Source organism: Hydractinia symbiolongicarpus, chromosome 9, assembly GCF_029227915.1.
Source record: "Hydractinia symbiolongicarpus strain clone_291-10 chromosome 9, HSymV2.1, whole genome shotgun sequence".
Lineage (NCBI taxonomy): Eukaryota > Metazoa > Cnidaria > Hydrozoa > Anthoathecata > Hydractiniidae > Hydractinia > Hydractinia symbiolongicarpus.
This window is the reverse complement of record NC_079883.1, coordinates 6,981,513-7,001,414: the sequence shown is the minus strand read 5'-3', so window position 1 is coordinate 7,001,414 and position 19,902 is coordinate 6,981,513. Positions and strand designations below refer to the sequence as shown.

The following is a 19,902-nucleotide window of genomic DNA, read 5'->3' as shown; positions in this document are numbered from 1 at the left end:
TCCTGAACACAAAAGGTATTTTACAAACGGGAGATTTTGCGAATCAATGCTCTCGAGAGCATTACCTTTCACGAATTTACCCAGAATTTAAGTGGGAATATACGAACAAAATTCATAGGCATAAAAATCGGGGTTTTATCTACGAATTTACATTTTACTGACTTGAGAGGGAATCAGGAAATTTTTGTCGAATGTCAAAGAAATTCATTTTGTGCTGACACATGACTGTGATGTTAGGGCATGGGAACACGTGTGAGGCGTAACAACCTTTTCTAAGTCGTTACCCTTTTCTAAGTCGTTATAGAGAACGAAACCAATAAGCCGAATACACCAAACAACAGGAGACGTAATATGTTTAGGTCACACCCTTGAAATACCCAGGAGAAAAGAAAACACTGGTTAGGAGGGAAGTCTCAAAGATCATTAGAAAGAGAAAAAACTGTAGCGAAAAAGTTTTTAAAAAACATCTTAATTTTCGTGAAGAAAATTAGAACGTCGCAGGATTTTTCTAAAATATTATTTAGCGCCAAAAAAAAATATTCCGTTTTCCAAGGCGTTTATACAGGAGACAAAAATAACGACCAGAAAAGTTGAAATTTACGTATCTATTTACATAAAGGCTAGAAAATCAGAATTAAAAAAATTGTAATCCCTTTCTTGTAAAGAAAATACATTTTTTCGCGATAAATAATTTCCCAATTGTAGTTGAAACAAATTTTGCAAATTGACAGAAACCGAAATTAGTTACATTTCTCGCGAGAATTATATCCGTAGGTAACAATATACTGAGAAAATATTTGAGTCGTACAACGAATCTCAGGGAAAGAGACATTGTTTGTCGCTCACAGCGTGGATGATGCAGTGGATACAGAAAAGATAATTACAATAAAATGCCAACCCTTATAAAATACGAGGCTGTTTATCCAAAGCGTAGCATAGTAAGATGGGCAAATAAACATTTTTAATCGATCAACTGCGATTTATGATTAAAAAAGAGATTTTAACAAAATTTCTATTTTTTTTTTTTATAACATGGCCCGCCCCCAATTTTACATACACTGTCAAAAAATTTAAAATTAAAAGTATTACAAGATTACGAAGAAGTTATAATAACATCGAATGTCAAAGTGGCATTCTTTTATGTTTACTTCATTCAAAAAATGAAATAAAAAAGTATAGTTTGTACTCTTGTTCGCTGTTTAAAAATTACTCATTAATTTTCTATGACATTCGTAACAGTAATATTAACGTAAGCAAATATTTTTTGTAAGAATCAAAACATTGGTTTTTGTATGTAAGAGTGCGTAGGAAATAGTAATAACTTAGGACAACTTATTTATATAAACATACATTTTAATGCCCTTTAAAATAATAACATGAATGTAAAATAACATTTATTAGTATATAATACTCTACAACTAGGGGCTTGGCGATAAGACTCAATGCCTTCTACTTGCTCCTGTTAGTTGTTTTTTGTGTCATCGGCCGCCGGTTTAACTGTCAGAGGTGTTGAAATTCATTTTTATCAAATCTCGCGGTCCTGGAATGACCATATGACCGATCACTTTGCCAGTTGATTCACCTCTAGCGACGTAGCACATCTGCAACCTAAATAAAATTCTTCGTTTTCGTCAACGTACTATGCTGACTTTACATTTTAACAGACACTATAAATTTAACTGGCTCAAATAAAACGTCGTTACTGCCTAGTACGGCATTTGAAATTCTATTACTTGGGGCGAAACGCTGCTCATTTGCAGATTTCGGCGCAGCAAAAAACTCAATTTCGCCTATGTTGATTTTTGCTCAATTGAGCTAAAGTTATTGTAAAATGGGGAATATAAGATGCTCTTTTTATCTTTTCTGTGGCAATTATTTCAATGTCGTTGGCACGCAAACTGTAAAACGCGGCCAAATATAGCGGAGGGAAGTTACGCTAATTTCTCATATAGCAATTGCAAGAAATATATGTAAACACAAAACTTACGTCAGCCGAGCACATTTGCGCCGGCAATACGCTCCACAGCAATCATTAATCCAGTATTGAATAATGGGAACTTTTCTGTCTTTACCGTTACCCGCCAAAATACTTTTTTGCCAACCTTTCAGTCTCCTATAACGACTTTATAAGAAACTTGGTTTATTTTAATTTGCGTGAACAGAAATTTTCGGGAACAATGTCAGTCGAAAAATTTCGTAGATTCTACTAGAAATAATTCTTACGAATAAAGCTATTAAATCCCCCAAATATGCCTTTCCTGTTGTTAAGGAAAAATGCTCGCCTGATTTTAAAAGGTTTTAGTCGTGTCATTAGCGACCAAATTAGGATTGTTTCATGCAGACAATATTTTTTATTTCATTACTGGTGAGAATGTGAAAATAAATCTGAAAAGTTTCTTACCCGCCTTGTTTTTCACTACAAAAAGCAGCAAAGAAATAAGCTAACACTATCATGAAAATAACATTCTTCATCTTTTATTTCTTTGTTATGAAAAGGTACTGCATACACATTCTTTCATGTAATCTGATCACGACATATCATTGGCGAAATAACAGTGGCTTATCATAAACACAAAACACTTTAAATTGTCGCTTGAAACTTGACTCACTTATTCAACTGTCGCTGAAACTTGTCTCACTCATTAAACTATCGCTGAAACTTGTCTCACTCATTAAACTATCGCTGAAACTTGTGTTACTTATTAGACCGTCGCTGAAACTTGTCTCACATATTAGACTGCCGCCTGAGATTTGACTCACTTATTAGACTGTCGCTAGAGATTTGACTCACTTATTAGAGACTTTCGCTATTGATTTGACTCACTTATTAAACTGTCGCTAGAGATTTGTCTCACTTTTGCTCGAAGCTTCTCTTGCTTATCTGACTGCAGCTTGAAAACTTGCCTCACTTATTAAATTGTCACATAAGTGAGACCTGCCAGCGACTTGTCTCGTCTTTTTTAGATAATATTGGGTTTACATTTTTTAAACTACAAATTACTAATATAAAGTTAGCACATAAATAACAGACCATAAAATATTACAATTTCTTTGTTAATTCCTAAAAAAATATTTATTTGCTGAGTGCAGATTGTATTTATAGATGCATGTATGTTTTTATAAACACGTGATTACACAAAATCTTTTATTTGATACAACGAAATTTACAAAAAAATGATAAATCTAGTCTTGATTTTCTCTTGATATCAACTGAGGTGCACGCACTTTCCATTCTGACCAGGATCCATCATAAACAGGGACCTGCTTGTTAGCAGCATAAAATGCAGCGAATGATAAAACACACGCAGTCACCCCCGAACCGCACGAAGCAATCAAACCGCGATTTATATCGATTGAACTGTCTCGCAAATATTCTTTTATTTCTTCTTTTGTTCGAACGGAGCGAGTTTCTTTATTCAGGATCTTACCAAACGGCACTGAGGTGGAGTGTGGCATATGACCGTTCTCACTGTCTACATCACCTTCATCTGTCACTCCAAGAAAGCGTTGCTTAGGTCGTGCATCCATGACTTGCACGGCATTTTCTGTTTGAGCGTTTGCTTGCATGAATTCGAAATCCTTTACTAACTCAGCCCGCATGTTGGCAATAAACGCTGATGAAGGCGCTTAAAAAAACATGCAATGTGACAATAAAAAAAATGAAACACAACGATGGAGGGCGGAAAGAAGAAATAGACGTTCTTCGCGTAGTCATTATTTCCACATCGTGGAGAGCAGAAACGAGCTAAAAATTGTTTAAACAGTAAGTTACCTATCCCTAATTTTCTTCTCATGGATCAAAACACAGCCAGAATACCAGATCTAGTTGTAAACTTTCACTACAATTCAAAACTTACACGGTACGCTCTCTATTTCCGTATAGTTACCAGAAGCTACAGAGTGGCCCTCTAAAATCCATGATGTCAAACCACCCTCAAGCACGGATATGTTATCATGACCGAATACTTTGAACATCCACCACACTCTGGGAGAGGAATAGATAGCATGTGTTTCGTGGTTGTCATACACGATCACATGATGGTTGTTTCCTATTCCCAGATTCGTCACGTAAGCACTAAATTCTTCGGCTGTGGGCAACATGCGAGGAAATTTCGAAGTTCTGTCGCGACATTCATCAAAGGAAAAAAACCTTGATCCTGGTATCCTATTTTGAAAGTGATTACTTTGATAATCTTTATCATCCAAATCCCAGGTGGCGTCCAAGATTCGAACTTTTTTATGCCATGTTGGATTCTGAACAAGTTTGGCTAAGTGAGAGCAGCTGACAAGATTTGAAGATGAAACAGTACTATAATATTTTACAGTGTGAAAGACGAACTTGAATTTCCGTGTGGACTGCAGGAAGATCATTTTGTTAGTTAAAACTAAAATACAAAAATAAAGAATAAATTTGCAACGACAGATATGAACTAAAAGACGAAGACAAACAAATCGTATTATCATTTATATTTTGTATTTTACTGAATGTACAATTGCTCACAAAATAAATAAATTATACACTAACAACCTTCTGAATAAATTCATGTCATGTACATGACGTCAAACATATTGAAATTACCGGCGTACGACATCCATCATGGAGACTTGAAGATTGACTAGGAACAGCGAAAGATGTCAAAACAGAACATGAAGCATTTATCCCAACTGGATCATCAACGAGACAGCTGGTATACTCTACTTTTCAATATATGAACAAATATATAAAAATATAATTCTTTCCAAACATTTTGAATTTTCAATATAAGTTCTTTGGTTTATGTGCGTAAAAAGTAGGGAGATACGTTCAACCTTTCATTTTTTTCACAAACATTTCAAATACACACAAAACAACTTAAAAACGTGTAAAACACATTAATGTAAATAAAATCGTGTTAACTTCTTTCTAATATTTTCTTTCCAATTTATTAAAACGTTTTTCAACCAATTAAAGAATGATATATTATCCAATCACCATGTAAATTACAGCCAGTCAGAAGAGAAATTGCACATAGGCGTGAACTGCTCGTGTATGGGAAGAATTAACACACTGCAGGCGGTCCTTCTACTTGTTCATGTCCAGTGAACGATAATGCTGGTGGTCGCATTTTCATGGCTACAAAAAAAAGTAACAAAGGTTAAGTTTAACACATAGAAAACTCGCTTGTACATTTGATATTATATCTGCAATTACAACAGCACGTTAAAAACACATTAAATGCGAGAATGCTTTCCATACGCATGTCATTGTTTTTTACTTGCTTGCTTGTAAATTGATTTACATTTTTGTGACAAAGTGGAGACACATTGTTAGCTACTTTGTGTGACTGTATTGTCAATGCTAGCGTTTTGTGAAAAGTACGTGAGCGGATTGAAAATTTGGTGTTTTGGTTAGCAAAATAATACACAAAAACGGATTAATAAAGATTACTTTTTTCCTGTTTTCTATTTCACGGATGAATGAGCAAATAAACATACCATGTCCGTATCCTTGCAGAAACAATACGATTGCGTTTGTCACACCAGTGGGCTGTTCTTCAAGCACCATACTCGTCGCGTCTGCTATTTTAATCCATGTTGAGTTGGTCGGATCCAATTTTGCGTTCAGTGCAACAGTGTCATCAACCGCGGGCGAATGCTCACCAGTCATCATGAGGACACCACATTTTAACGTGTCACTGGCAGACTGCCCAGCCACGGGACGATTCATTTTAATGTTTGATCTTTTAGCATGAGCTTCTATAAGCAGCGAAAGATTACGTGGGTGTTTGATTCGATGCAGATCATCTCGTACAGCATCAGCTAAATCTCTTTTGGTATTTTCGTCAAATTTACCAAGAAAATGATACAGTAGATAATCCTGACAAAATTGCGTCATTCCTTTTGTTTTTAAATAATGACTTAAAACCTAGGCAAAAAACAACAAAACAAAATGTTTTTATTACCTTCAGGGAACATATTATTTACGAAAATTTTTATGTGGAAATTAATTTTCGCGGACGAATGATCCCCAAATGTTTATTTTTGCGGACTTCTACATTATCCAAATTTGGAGTATTATTCAGTAATTTTAGTAAAACAATATTTAGTATTTTGCATAACATCGTTCTTAAAAATTAGGGTTTTTTTATATTGGGTGGGGGAGCAAATAAATTTGTTTACGATGAAATGTTCTATTATAAAACTTAGTGGGTATAAAAACATACTTTTTCATGACCCCAATCCGACCAGGAGGCGGTACCAGCAATGGGATTTACTAATATCAAACACTCCACATGTTTCGGATCTTTTAAGCCCAGCCGAATGAAGACGTTAGCTCCAGCACCAACCCCAAAACAAATTGTATTCCTTAAATTATAATACGCGAACACTTCTTCAACCACGTCTGCCATTTCTTCCATTGTTGGATAAATATAATCCTGCACAGAACAAAGAAAGTGAAAGTGGAATTCTATCACACAAAAAGTAGGGCGCTAAAAAGATATAGAGTGCTGAAAAGAGTACTGAGTATAAACTTAAGGACTACCGAGATATCAATCGATGGTATAAAAGTTCAAACTAAAAAGCATGTCAGACATTTTACCTCAGGTAACTCCTCTGCATCTTCTTCTTGGCCAGGGAAGTTTAGATGATAAACAGTAAAATTATTCAGTAGCGGTTTGAATTGATGGAAACAAAAGATAGATTGAAAACATGACACGTGGTTCTGACCAATATCGTGCAACGTAACAATAGCCGTCCTCTTCGCGTTGCGATCACCTTGAATAGCCACATGAATGTCACCTAAAAAAAAATGACATGTTACTCACTGCAAAATTAATCATTTTTTTTCATCATGTTTACAAACTAACTGTACCTTTCCTCGTTTTAATTTTATCACTTTCCAACTGGTGAAATAAATTACGATCTTCTGTGTCAACCCTTCTTCGCAGAGCTGATTTTTCATCTGTAATATCCAATTCAATACAATTTACATCTTCAGCAGGCTCCATTTCAGAGGAGAGCAGTGAGCTTTTGATAGACATATTTTAATTTTTACACTACAAAAGTAATTGCAACCAAGTGGTGAAAACATTCAAGAGTTCACAGTCCCCTTATATTTTTCAACCATCCACCCTAAAATCATGCCATTATTATTGCTTGGCTATAATTTATGTAACTTTAAATATTTTGAATCTTAAATCATACATTTCTAATTTGTAGAAAATATTAATTACCACAAATCGAGCTTCTACTTTTTCCTTTTACTTTCGAGCCTTCAATATACACAAAGTTAAAAATTTGACGGGACAAAAAAAACTGCAGTCGTACACTAAGTTGTTTATTAAAAGAATAATCTTCTCTGACAACCATTGTCAAATCAATAATAATAATAATAACAATATTAATATACCTGTACATATCCTTACAAAACTAATGAAACAACGCAATTATCTCTTCAAGAAGTGTGTTCAAAAAAAAAACAAAGCTGTTACGTTTTCGTTTATGGGAAGAAGTGAATTCTCCAAGAAATTTTAAAGAGCAAGAGAAAAAATAACCAATATAACTGAACATGAATTTGAAATAAATACATTATGATTATATTTATTCGCGTATCAGAAATAAAATTTCATAAAACAAAATATCAATCCTACTTCGGTAAAAATCAAATCATTTTTGTACATGTTTCATACTACCCTCAACACAATTTACCCACGAATGGTGCAGAGCAAACAAACAGAAAAAGAAGCAAGAAAAATGTAAACAAACACCTTCTCACAACATCATAATAAAAATGTGTAGAGAAGAATATTTTGATATTTTTTACTTGATAATTTAGTGAGACATCTGTTTTTCATAAAAACGACCCACAATAACAATGTTAAATAAGCGAAAACAAATAATATCCAGAATTTTATTTTATAGAAATTGGGGGAATATTCGTACACATGGAATATACGTTCATATATATATATGCATAATGCAAAATGGTATATATTTTACCTGATACATAAAACTTATAAAATATTAGTTCGACGTTTGGGCGCAGCTGAATTGAAAAAGAACTTTCCAGAAATATTAAAAAATTTATGAAACCTTTTGCACCAAAGAAAAACTTTAAAAATATGTGAACTCGCAGAAGTCTATAGTCTTGTTTCAGTTGCATACTGTCGAGTATTATTTAAAACATTAGTATGCAAAACTTTATGGGTAGTTCCTTTACGATACGGATGACTGCTTGACTGTCGACCACTAATCTCACCATCTGAGTCATAGTCATAATCTCTTGGTGGAGTTAAAGGTCTTACATAACCGTTTGTTTGATATCTCTCATCAAAATGGTCACGCTTTGTACGATCGTCTTCATAAGAAGAAACCGAGTTCACTTGACTTCTATTCCTACTTGCAGTCGTTTGTAGTTCTGTCGACCAACTTTGGCTGTTGTGAGAAGATGTGACTTTCTCATGATTGCTTCCGTTTGAAGAAACACGTGACCGTGTGTGATGTGAAAAATGCGTCCCTGTGAAGTCATCTTCAACATAAAACTTTGCATCAGTACCATTCACGTTACGTTCTCGTTCTTTCGATCTCCTTCTGTCAGTGTGATACACATTGGAAGAACGAGGCGGCATTGGTTGGTGTTCATACAACTTCTGTTCGATAAACTCAGAATACGAAGGCAGTGGTTGAGGTGCGTGAGCTGGGGGTATGTTTGGTGATGGAATGATAACATCAGCTTTGTGCTCGTTTTTGGTAGGAAGAACTTGCTTTCTACTAGACTTGGGAGACTCCATATTAGGAGATGGTGGCCTCCCCATGGGAACTTCTAATGTATTCGTCCTGTCCCGATGCATCTTTGTCCTTTTGGAAGCTGTAATGAAGGAATTTCTGTCTGGCAATGTTCCTGGTGGTTTCGTTGGTAGTTCGTTACTTGATGGAGGCGGTGGAATATCTAACTTTGATTTCTTGAGCTCAATCATTGATTCTTGTAACGATTCCAAAATCTCGTCATCAACAAAATGACGATTCGGTATCTCTTCTTGTAACAAAGGGGCTATACCCTCAAGATCCATTTTTAAGATTTGTTTTCGAAATAGTTTAATTAAGTGATATGCCATAGCTGTTAAAATTTTATCACCTTCCAACATAAATATGTCATACACTCTCAGCACAAGCGAAAAAGGTAGTCTATCTAAAAAACACTGCATAAACCATTTTAACGTGTACAAGCTGGTATACACACCTTCACGTTCCAAGTGTTTATACATTTTAGGCATCATTTTCTTTAAAATTTTGTCATGGTGATTTTGAAAGCGAAGAAGCTTTGGAAAGCCAGGCACAAACAAGCCATGCATGCTATGTCTTCTGTCTGTAAGCAACTCAGACAACGCCCAAAATGCATCTTCTTCATTCATATACATAAGCAAAAGAGCAGCGATTCCACTCATCCCTTGACAATAACCCACATCCGTGTTGTACATGGAATATGCAGCCAATACATGGAACAACGCCTGTTGTTTTACACTAAATCTGTCTCTAAACATTATGTGATCTCTATATGTCCTGTTTACATCTAAATCGATTTGGCGAATATCAGGACTGCTTTCTAAGGCAAGTTCTAGAAATTTGTCATAAATACCATCTTGAATAACTTGTTCTAAATTCAGCATTTTCTTCCAAGCTTCTCCACGCAAACTATCAGGTATACCTTTAAAGACTCTGCGGCGTAATTTTTCAGTAGATTTATCTATCACATAGTACCCTTTCCAGTTGGATAACATTTTTATCCATTTCTTTGCACGTTCACGCTCTATTTCCAAAAGCTTTTCATCACGCTCATGCTGTGGCAACGGATTTTTGTGAAGAAATCCATATCTATCACAAACTTGGTAGACAATAAAACTTGCATCCTCCCATGGTTCAATAGGACCATCAGGACCTTTATGATAGCGTGCAACTATAGCTGCTCTGACCCTATCATTATCATCTTCTTCCACAAACTCACTCATTTTGGTGTCAATAGCATGCTACCTAAAAGTAAAATGATACAACATAATAAATCCAGAAGCAACAGGAGAGAAATATAAATCTTACAAAAAAAACGAAGGGTAAACTTTTCATTTTAGTCTAAACGGTTAAAAATTAAAGCATAAATGGAATTATAAAAATAACATTTAAGCCTATAAAATTTAAAGAAATTAAAATCTATGGAATACTACAATACAAACAAAGAACTTAAGAAGAAGCATGTAGATTCTAACAACAGGTGCAAAAATAAGATATATAAAATTTACACTTAAAAGTAAGTATGCGGATGCTACGCATTTTAAAAAATTATTACTGCCCTCGTAAACTTTATCAAGCACCCAATTCAATTCACGCAAATAGAAACAAGCTCAATACTTTGGTGGTAAATATTTTAAATGTCGCAAAATGTTTTATTAAATTTCCTGCACAAACAACAACAGACTTGTTGATTACAGTCAGAGCAAATGATATTTCAATAGAAATGTCTACACTTTCTGCAGTTAGCCCTTTTGATTTTGACAACTCTTTGACAGGAAAAAAAATGAGGAGCTTGTTAAAAAGTCAATTTTCTTCGTGTAGAAACACCGTTAAGATGCTGTAAAAAGTCAATTTTCTTCGTGTAGAAACACCGTTAAGATGCTGTAAAAAGTCAATTTTCTTCGTGTAGAAACACCGTTAAGATGCTGTAAAAAGAAAATGTTTATTAACGACATCCAACCTTGTATCACAAATGTTCTGCACATAACTGACGAAAGACATAATGGTAGAGGTGCTTGAATTTGAGTAATAAAGGCACACAACTCAGTTTACTTTGAGGGCTATCATTTTTTTGGCTAGGTCAATGGAATTGTAAGCGCTGTTTTTGGTTTTCAACAATTATTACAGAATAACTTTTAAGAATTATTTAATGTGATGCTTAGTAAAAAAGTGTGCAATATCAAGATGCCTTTTTAAATTTTTTTTTGCCATATTTTTGATGATTGTATAAATTAACAAAAAAATGGTCCTGGTGATGAGACTGGTAAATAAGAAGTCCAAAAACTTGAAAAAAAAATACAGTCTGCACCTTCCCTATAATAACAGAGGTAACTTATATAACAAGAAGTTACGCCTTATTGTAATTTTAATACATGCAATAAATACTCTTAATGAAACAAAGGCCTTAATTTTTAATATTTTTTAAATGGATGAACTACTTTATTACTATGACAAAAGTATATCTTAAAGCTGGTAATCACCAACGATTGCGATTGTTTTTGTTCTGAAAGTGTCACCATAAATTTAGCAACAATATAACAACAAAGAAACGCCATAGTTTTGTAGTATTGTAGACAAGAATTTTTACGCCTTCATAAAATGTGTGCACAGTGACGAAAACGTGGCAAATCTAATAGCATACATGACTATTTGATTTACCGTTATTAAATATATGGCACACATATTAAGCTTGTGCTTAGAGTAAATTTCCTCCCTCTTGCTTATTTTGTGAATAAAATGCTTGATGAAAGACGCACTTGATCGATCGTGTTATTTTCGTGAAATGTTGACTTTCCAAAAAGAAAATATAAATAAATAAACCTAGACAGCATTCTTTTCACAGTACGTTTTAAAATTTCTCCCGAAGCGTGGTTGCAGATTTCTCGTTTTTGCACCATTACATTCAGCATAAATTGCATTAAAAAAGGTTCCCATTTTTAATGATTTCCGTAGGTGTAAAGAAAATGTGTGAACTGAATATGCAGAAAGAAAGATGATAGAAGTGCGAGTTTTTTCTTTATGTTGAATATGCGTGCACGGGTTCAGAATTATTATTAGACAGAAGCCAGGGTTACAAGATAATAATAATACTCAGATTTCCGATAGCATGGCACATAGCATGTTTCTTTATTTTATAAAAGGATGATTACGTTATTGTTACTACAATTATCTACATCAACTGGCTTCAAATTTTTGGCGATCTCAGATCTCATATACATACTCCTATAACTTTTTCTTTTTCTATGATTTTTTATGACAGCATTTACTCCCATATTTTTATATGGGAGTTCCATATCATGCATAATGTTTACAAAAAATATGCTTAATTCATTTTGCACATATTTTCTTAAAGGTGTGAAGGATATCACACCTCTGAAAGGGCTTTTTCCAAAAAGCGATGTTCCAAATATTTTCATGGAATAAAAAATATGTCATTCAAAAGAGAATCTTTTTATAAAATCTTATGAATTATTTGTAAAAAACCTAAAAAAAATTGTTTCCTTTACAGTAACCTTAAAAGAATGCTAAGAAAAGCAGCAGAGATTGAAGTCATTTATTGTGTGCATAAATGGCGTATTAAACTGAGACTGTGTGTATCATTTGCACGCCAAAAAACATCTGTGTTAACTGACTTAGCGCATATAAAACCTTGACGCATTAAAATTTTAATTCAGAAAGGCCTGATCCTATATGCGGAACATCTTGTGACGTCACCTAATTATGCAATTATTTGGCACAACTTTACTCTCCTTCAGAATATCGAAATGGAGGTTTTGCTGCAACATGGCGTTGTTTATATTCCCCAGATTGGTTGCACAAATCAACAGGCAAAATAACATATATAAATAATGTATATATGCAGCAAGCCATGGACAAGCCCATTAAAAAAATTGATTGGAGGCATCTTTTGATCTTGAGATTAAAAAATTTAAAAGATTAATCAAAGTTCAGATTTAAAACATAATATCAGAGAAAAGATGCTATTCGCCACAATAAAAATTTGACATTCTATGCCAAATTTCTTAACCTGCAGATTTTTAGATTTTTCTACACATCCAAAGAATTCCATCAAAATGTAAATGAAACTTTTCTTTTGATTACGAACAGTTAGAGTTCCAACAACACCATTTTTTCATATAAACACAATTGGAGATAAAAACTAATTGGTAGCCTTGTGGTAGAGCATTCGCTTCAATGCGTGAGCTCTTTGGTTCAAACACCTGGCCGAGCTATGCCAGAGACTATAAAAGTTAAAATTTATCCTTTTTGCTTAGCACTAGTATGATAATAAAATTGACAATTTACGCAGATTTCTAGTTGAACGATTGCTGTGCTTGCATGACTGTCGCAGCTCAAATGGAAGCTTTAAATGCACTAAGCCCCTTTGCAGGACCCTCACTGATAGTAAAACCAATAAGAACTGAAGATCCTGGGTAAACAATTGAAGTCACTATTTAAACTTTGTAATGACTTGTGAAACAAAAAAACAAATAAAATTATGTAATGTTGAAATGGCAGCTTATGTAAGATGATTCTAGATCCTAGCAGTCATACTTTCCTAACAAACGTGATGTTCTTGCACTCGGTGATGATGAACACGTATACTTGAAGGATCACATTTTGTAAAACACATATAAATATAGAAGTATTAAAAAAGAGAAAAAGTTTAAAAGTATTAAAGTTTAACAGACAAATAGCATTTAAATAAATTCTGCAATATTTTAATTTAGCCACAAGTGATTATAAACTGTATTTAATGATATAGTTAAAGCTCAAAAGACGTAATTGAAGTGTAAAAATATGTTGTGTACTTTATTTTCACAAAGAGCTACTAATGTTCGAGCATTGCTGTAGGAGGCAACGGAACAATGCTCTAGAAAAAACAATTTTTTTGCTTGTTTTTGGCTTGAGATTTTTGTGGCAATGCGGTGACAGGTAGAATGTGCACCAAGCTTCGATAATAAAAGTTGTATGTAAAGTTATTAATTACTTTTGTAACTACTACTTGTGGAACAAATAATAGTTGAGGGATTACATCTTTTAAGAAAAATACCCTACAGTTCTGGGTTTGCTGGGGCACTCTGGCATTTTTCTGGGAATTTCATTTTAATTCTAATTTTACCCCGAATTAAAAATATTAAACTATAGCCAAAAGCACTCCTAAACCTGTGTAGAAACATTATTAACTAAAGTCTATTCCATTTACATTTTATATATATAATATATCAACCTAAATATTATTATTTTAAAAGGCTTTATCCTAGTAAAAAAAAACTTGAATTTCACTAATAAGAAAGTCCGAAATTCAGTTACGGCTGTTCTCATGATTAAAGTGTGGATGAATTACGTGACCAATCACATTTACGTAATATGTGAACGCTCCCTAAGGTAGGTGAGGCCGTTTAACTATCCAGTGTCAATATGCCTAAATTATACCTGACTGCCACTAAATGCAAAACGGTGCTTTTAATTTTGTTGAATCTGCAACAAAAAAGGCAACCTTTAAAGTATACAGAGTGTGACTTTATTAACACTAATTTATCAATCAAATTGTTTCAAATGAAGCCTTTTTGAAAACTCTTACCAGCAAGTTTTCCCAACAACTTTTGCTTGTGATACTATCACAGTAAAATGTATAGCTATATCTGCCATTACGTTTTCCATCAAAGTTCTGTAGCTACAGGACTTTTGGAATTTAAGGCTCAATGTTCTGCTCAGCCCTCTGAATTAACGAAAAATGTTCGACAGCAAAAAATTGCCGCCGTTAAGTCAGCTTCGACGGCAAAACAAAAATCACAACGGCCAAATTTTGCCGTCATGAAAGATTTTAACGACGGCAAAACTAACTAATTAAATTTATTGGGGAGACTGGACATGTCCGTAGCTCGTTTCAAACTTTCGTCGGACAAAACGTCCGATGGATTTCCGTCTTGGTCGAACACCACCCACTTTCAGATTTCAGAATTATTGAATAGTCCTGGTCCTTTTAATCGACGAGCAAGCCTATTCATAGCCTACCTGATCATCCTAGCTAATTCAACGACTGCTGACTTAGTTAAAAGAACTACGTAGACATGAATTTTTTTTGCCTGTCCCCTTCGTCGTTGGTAACCAGGTTATACACAGGAAATCAAGCCATGCGGTTCTTAACTAATGCAGAGGTGAACGCTGAAGGAGCACGTATGAAGCAAGTCCGCAGAACAGACATTTTACATGGATTTAATTGTACATTCATTTGACAAAACAATTATAAACCATAGCAGGTCCGAATTTAATGTATTTTTTTCTTTATGTCACAAGTGATATTCAAACAATTTTTAAAAAGGAAACCCACGTTTGTTATAAAGATTTCTTTTTAATTTGAAAAGCATATTTTTGCCTATTTGCTTGTGATGACCTGAAAAATAAACAATAAATTTATGAAAATGACAGTATAATCATGCATACTATTTCGGACATGTAGAAAAGGAAGTTAAGATTGAGAGAGTCGCTATACATAGACGCTCGATCATCGTGTTTGGGGTTCACGATTTAAAATGTCCCCCACTTTGCTACCGCAAAATGAATGCGCTACATCGCACGCGCTACTTGATTCAAATATTTCTGAAAAAGACTAATGCATGGTATGATCTACTTGTTTGACAAAATAAATAAGTAGCTAGCAAAATTAGTAAGTTGGAAAGAGTACTTTTATTTTTGTGCAGTCTAGATAGATAGATAGATAGATGTGCATATTTTACATGGCTAGCCTCACAAATATCGAGGGATATACCCTGTCTATTATTTCCAGGAGGGGCCATGGCGTAGATGGAGAGTCCTAGAGTATTTAATGCTCATTTTGAGCTACGCAGACCCAATTAGAGCCCTCTCTTGTTAATAAAACGTCAATGAATACTTCTGTCATTAGGAAAGGCATGTTTAGCCCATAAAACATTTTCACTGCAGTTAATTTCGTGGTCATTTTATTAGAACATTAAAAGTTTTAAAGGTTGTATTTAGTGTATAAACTTGAAAATATTTATGTTTTCATAACTTTTTATGCTAAATTCAAAGATAACGGATTTTTTGTTGACAATGATAAGAAAATTTGAAGTAATGTTAACCCGGATCTGAGAAAATGGATGGTGTGAAAGTTATAGCTAGCTAGCTAAAGTTTTACAACATTAGAATTTATTTTAAAAACATAAAAAAAGGATGAAATTATACCATGTTGTGTTGTTTTGTTCGTACGACAGCTCATCAGATACTACACACAGCATCATCAACATTCCATTATCAAATCAACATTAACATTTAGCTGTTTCTGATCCGCTGTTTTTTTCGTAGGACAAAAGCGGCCCCCGGGATCAACATTAACGGCCCTCATGTTTATTTTTTTGCATCCCGCCCCTTGGCTCCCACAAGCTAGACCCAACAAAAAGGGGATAGACAAGTGATGCTTGCAGTCAACTTCGTTCCCAGGGAATTTTGCCTTAAATGAATAGAGATAGATAGATGATAGATGTGCATATTAATAGCCTAACAAATATCGACGGATATACCCTGTCTATTATTTCCAGGAGGGGCCATGGCTTAGATGGACAGTCCTAGAGTATTTAATGCTCATTTTAAGCTACGCAGACGCAATTAGAGCTGCGCTCTACTAGAAGGTATAATGTATTTCTATCATTTTCGAATGTTTTAAGTTCGATTTTATATAAAAATAATGTTAAGTGTTGATACCATGCATTAAGCTTCACGCGAGTTAAGTGCTTGTGAGAAGTGCTTTTCTCAAGTTCGAGATTTTTTTTACTTAATTTTGAGCTCACAGATCGTTATATTTAATAGAGCGACGAATGTTCTAAAAAATTCTACTCTACTACACTCGGTTTGTACGATTAACTTTTTAAAGAATGTTCATTCGAGTAATGGGAGAAAGTTCGAAATATGAAGATGTTTGAATAACACAGGTTTAAATAATGGTAAGCGGCTTAATAAAGAATTGGCCAGTGCTCAATGGTTCAAATTAAGATGTTTGAATTATTAGCAAGTATACAACTCAAGAAGAGACACGCGATTTGATAGCCAGAAAGCGATCGTGCCTCTTTTTTCTCAGCAGATATTTGATGCACAAAGTAAAAATGCTTGGGTGTTTCCAAAGTGATTTAAGGGTTGGAAGAAATCTCGTTTCATGGCGCCTTTGTTGCTTTCTGATGTGACTGAAGTGCAGATGAAGCCTTTGAAATGAGACTGTAAAATGTTTGAATATTATTGAATATTATTGATTCACTGTATTCACTGGTTAAGGGTCTGTTAGACTCCTAATCTTACCAGTAATTCTTAGGTTGCCGACAACAGCCACAAAACACGATAGCATTACCTTAAAAAAGAAATCTTTGCGCAACTAATTTGTTCTATTAAGAGGTCTGTCACTTTGTTTGAAGAATTTCAAAAGTTTTTGCGATTCTATATTTAAAAACAACAACGAGGAAGTAATGCAAGACGGTGTTCATTTTTGCGATTCAACAAATTTTACCTACTTTCACGCAACTTATTTTAAAAAATGTGAAAATTTTCAGAATCGGAGACACAATCGGAACAACATATTTCGTAAAAAATTTTCGCAAGGTACCAACGAGTGATATATTTTAATCAAATTTGTTTCCGACAAAGTACTTTAAAAAAGGTCTCTTTTCCAGGACACGTTTAATTGGAGAAAAAAAAGGTAAAATCAGAGCAGGCTAATATATTTTGGTGTATCTTATTGATGTTTAGGTACATAGTTGTAAAAAAAAAAAAAAAATTATAATATTTAGGGGGTTTTAATTTGAACCCAGTTAGCTGGGTTCATATAAGCGCTCCCTAAGTCATTTTCTTAATAATGATATTAGGTTGACATTCTTTAGAAAAACCAAGAACGGTAAAGTTCTACGACATGTCAAGTCTAAACGTTTCACCAAAAAAGTCTAACTGTGCTAAAAAATAAGATTTTTATCATTATCGGTATATATATAATCACTCAAATACTCTAATGTCCAAGCGTCTACTCTTTAGTTGAAAATAACTCTAAGCTTTTCAAAACTAGAGCAGCTCTCGATAGCTTTATAAGTTGAGCATATCAGTTTATCATTATTTTGCCGTCGACAGCATCATATCATGCGGATTATAACGCTTATTTGTCAAGATCTTGTAATCAATCTGATTATCGACGCTCGAAAACTTATCCATAGTAAATTAAAGTTTTTGCGATACCATTCTCTAAAGTGAAAAAAATGATAAGACAACTGTTATCACTATACAAACGATAGCAAAAAATACGACCACCACCAACAACAACAACACAACAACAACAATAAGAACCTGAACAACGATAGCAATAATAAGAAAAGCAATAACAACAACAACAGAAGAACAACAACAACAACAAAAGCAAAAACACACCTGTTATACTGCATATATACATCATGATTTTTCTCAAGAAATTCTTTATAAAATATGGATAGCTTATCGGATACTTCTTTGTCTATAAAAAACAAAATCTTCGCAATAAATAGTTTTTTTTTTAAAGTTTAGCGCGAAAAAGCAACAAAAATAAGATTGAGAAAATTTAGGAGAAAATATTTACTTGAACCGGACACAACCTTTTCTCGTTCCAAAAATTTCTTCTTTTCCTGAAATAAAATGCTTTCAGATATATGCTGTGAATTCGTGCAGTGTCAAGTTATGAGTTACAACATTACGTGATCCATCTAGTTGATCAATCAGAAATAACTCACCAATATTCACCTGTTTATCTCAAAGATCGAACAAAAAATTGACTCACTATTTATTTAAGAAATGCTGTAAACGCAAATATGTGAGTTCAGTGGACGACAAATTTGTGAGTTCAGTGGATGACAAAGTTTGATTTCAAAGCGTCTATTAACTAAATCGATTTCGTCCAAGTTTCTTTACGTCAACACGTAAAATAACGTTTTTTGATAAATTAATGCAAAATACAAATTGATGCGTTTTTGCCAATCTTTTATTTTGTCTATCTTTTCTACATTACAGGAATTATTGTGCATTACTATTGACATAAATAAAATTGGTATGTTTTTTTCAAACACGCAATTAATATTTTGCGTAAGGAGCGACGATGACCAAACTGTACAAGTGTGGAATATTAATGTAGGTTGTGACGAGCTACAAAACTTATATTGTAAAAGTATTGCAAGCACAGCGATGGAGTGTAATTTTAACTGAATTCCATCTTACCTCAAAAAAAAGTTTATTATGCTCTTTCCAAAACTGATTATTCCATTCATACGTTTTACTGTTTTCATCGATGAGTTTCTCTTCAACTTTTGTTGTTTTATTTGATCTACCAAATATGATTTTGCGAATATTGGAATCTGGATCTGGTGGACTAACCAAGTCGAATTTGCCTTGATTATTTGAAGAGACAAGTTTAATCGGTTTCTCCTAAAATAAAAACAATGGCTCAAAGGATCATAACATGGCATGATTGAAAAACACTGGACAGTCAAAATTAATGCTTTTCATTTTTCCTACTTAAAAATAAAACGTAATTTGTAATAGTAAATCGGTTGACAAAGGACATCTTTCTCATTTAATATTCGACAACATTATTAATCAAGTTACAATTGGGATTTTTCAAAATTTCATGGCCACCTTTAAAACTGTCACAAAATGGGCTTTACAAATTTTTTCAAAAAATGGATGAGAAAATAAGGTTACAATAAAATATAAGAGGGGGCCGCTAAATAGATGAAATACGGTACAGTAAAATATGGTACCTGCTTCGCCGCTGCTATGTCAGTTAGATATCTTGAACTGATCCTCAAACAAATCGGACATCTGCGTGATAATATAGTCAGCATTTTGGTCTATATATAATTATTAAAACTGGCTAAATGTACAAAAAAACAGGCATGGACAAAAAAGTGAATAATTTAGTAAATCTTTTTAAATATAAATTTACAACCAATCAAATAATCACAACTAAAAAAAAAGATTTCCAAAAAGTTTTCAACAAATCACATATTTACATAAAAACAAATATAATAAAAATGTAATCAATATTGAACAGTATATAATTAAAACAAATAAATAAATAAAAAATTTTTACGAGGTATTTTCCAACCAAATAGTTACAAA

General features: G+C 33.6%; 5 protein-coding genes across 5 annotated transcripts; all 5 read right to left on the bottom strand.

Annotated features, from left to right (window-relative positions):
- Positions 1 to 625: 625 nt before the first annotated feature.
- On the bottom strand, positions 626 to 2,785 carry LOC130657109 (uncharacterized). The gene is made up of 3 exons (XM_057460078.1): positions 2,402 to 2,785; positions 1,988 to 2,122; positions 626 to 1,608 (listed from the first exon to the last, which is right to left on the bottom strand). The coding sequence occupies exons 1-3, from the start codon at positions 2,470 to 2,472 to the stop codon at positions 1,494 to 1,496; spliced, it is 321 nt and encodes a 106-aa protein (XP_057316061.1). The 5' UTR covers positions 2,473 to 2,785; the 3' UTR covers positions 626 to 1,493.
- A 346-nt stretch (positions 2,786 to 3,131) lies between these two features.
- On the bottom strand, positions 3,132 to 4,464 carry LOC130657096 (thiosulfate sulfurtransferase-like). Its single transcript, XM_057460067.1, has 2 exons — positions 3,858 to 4,464; positions 3,132 to 3,626 (listed from the first exon to the last, which is right to left on the bottom strand). The coding sequence occupies exons 1-2, from the start codon at positions 4,462 to 4,464 to the stop codon at positions 3,184 to 3,186; spliced, it is 1,050 nt and encodes a 349-aa protein (XP_057316050.1). The 3' UTR covers positions 3,132 to 3,183.
- Positions 4,453 to 7,070, bottom strand: LOC130657095 (protein NDRG3-like). The gene is made up of 5 exons (XM_057460066.1): positions 6,854 to 7,070; positions 6,581 to 6,780; positions 6,204 to 6,416; positions 5,476 to 5,905; positions 4,453 to 5,113 (listed from the first exon to the last, which is right to left on the bottom strand). Exons 1-5 carry the CDS (start codon positions 7,020 to 7,022, stop codon positions 5,040 to 5,042), a joined length of 1,086 nt encoding a protein of 361 aa, XP_057316049.1. The 5' UTR covers positions 7,023 to 7,070; the 3' UTR covers positions 4,453 to 5,039.
- Positions 7,071 to 7,305: 235 nt separating this feature from the next.
- Positions 7,306 to 16,119, bottom strand: LOC130657090 (USP6 N-terminal-like protein). The gene is made up of 2 exons (XM_057460061.1): positions 15,970 to 16,119; positions 7,306 to 10,008 (listed from the first exon to the last, which is right to left on the bottom strand). The coding sequence occupies exon 2, from the start codon at positions 9,984 to 9,986 to the stop codon at positions 8,121 to 8,123; it is 1,866 nt and encodes a 621-aa protein (XP_057316044.1). The 5' UTR covers positions 9,987 to 10,008; positions 15,970 to 16,119; the 3' UTR covers positions 7,306 to 8,120.
- A 1,354-nt stretch (positions 16,120 to 17,473) lies between these two features.
- Positions 17,474 to 19,776, bottom strand: LOC130657089 (COA8 family protein CBG23705, mitochondrial-like). Its single transcript, XM_057460060.1, has 5 exons — positions 19,542 to 19,776; positions 19,000 to 19,206; positions 18,368 to 18,413; positions 18,184 to 18,265; positions 17,474 to 18,000 (listed from the first exon to the last, which is right to left on the bottom strand). The coding sequence occupies exons 1-5, from the start codon at positions 19,623 to 19,625 to the stop codon at positions 17,922 to 17,924; spliced, it is 498 nt and encodes a 165-aa protein (XP_057316043.1). The 5' UTR covers positions 19,626 to 19,776; the 3' UTR covers positions 17,474 to 17,921.
- Between the last annotated feature and the right edge of the window lie 126 nt (positions 19,777 to 19,902).

Coding starts and splice junctions, on each gene's coding strand:
- LOC130657095 (XM_057460066.1), bottom strand. CDS start 7,022: ATGTCTATCAAAAGCTCACTGCTCTCCTCTGAAATGGAGCCTGCTGAA. Junction 6,781..6,853: donor TAAAATTAAAACGAGGAAAG/GTACAGTTAGTT, acceptor ATTTTTTTTTAG/GTGACATTCATGTGGCTATT. Junction 5,114..5,475: donor TCTGCAAGGATACGGACATG/GTATGTTTATTT, acceptor TTTTTTTTGTAG/CCATGAAAATGCGACCACCA.
- LOC130657096 (XM_057460067.1), bottom strand. CDS start 4,464: ATGATAATACGATTTGTTTGTCTTCGTCTTTTAGTTCATATCTGTCGT. Junction 3,627..3,857: donor GGAAATAGAGAGCGTACCGT/GTAAGTTTTGAA, acceptor TGTTTTTTTAAG/CGCCTTCATCAGCGTTTATT.
- LOC130657109 (XM_057460078.1), bottom strand. CDS start 2,472: ATGAAGAATGTTATTTTCATGATAGTGTTAGCTTATTTCTTTGCTGCT. Junction 2,123..2,401: donor TGTAGTGAAAAACAAGGCGG/GTAAGAAACTTT, acceptor TTTCTTATAAAG/TCGTTATAGGAGACTGAAAG. Junction 1,609..1,987: donor CGCAAATGTGCTCGGCTGAC/GTAAGTTTTGTG, acceptor AATTTTATTTAG/GTTGCAGATGTGCTACGTCG.
- LOC130657090 (XM_057460061.1), bottom strand. CDS start 9,986: ATGAGTGAGTTTGTGGAAGAAGATGATAATGATAGGGTCAGAGCAGCT.
- LOC130657089 (XM_057460060.1), bottom strand. CDS start 19,625: ATGCTGACTATATTATCACGCAGATGTCCGATTTGTTTGAGGATCAGT. Junction 19,207..19,541: donor ACATAGCAGCGGCGAAGCAG/GTACCATATTTT, acceptor TTTTTATTTTAG/GAGAAACCGATTAAACTTGT. Junction 18,001..18,183: donor GTATATATGCAGTATAACAG/GTGTGTTTTTGC, acceptor TTTTCACTTTAG/AGAATGGTATCGCAAAAACT.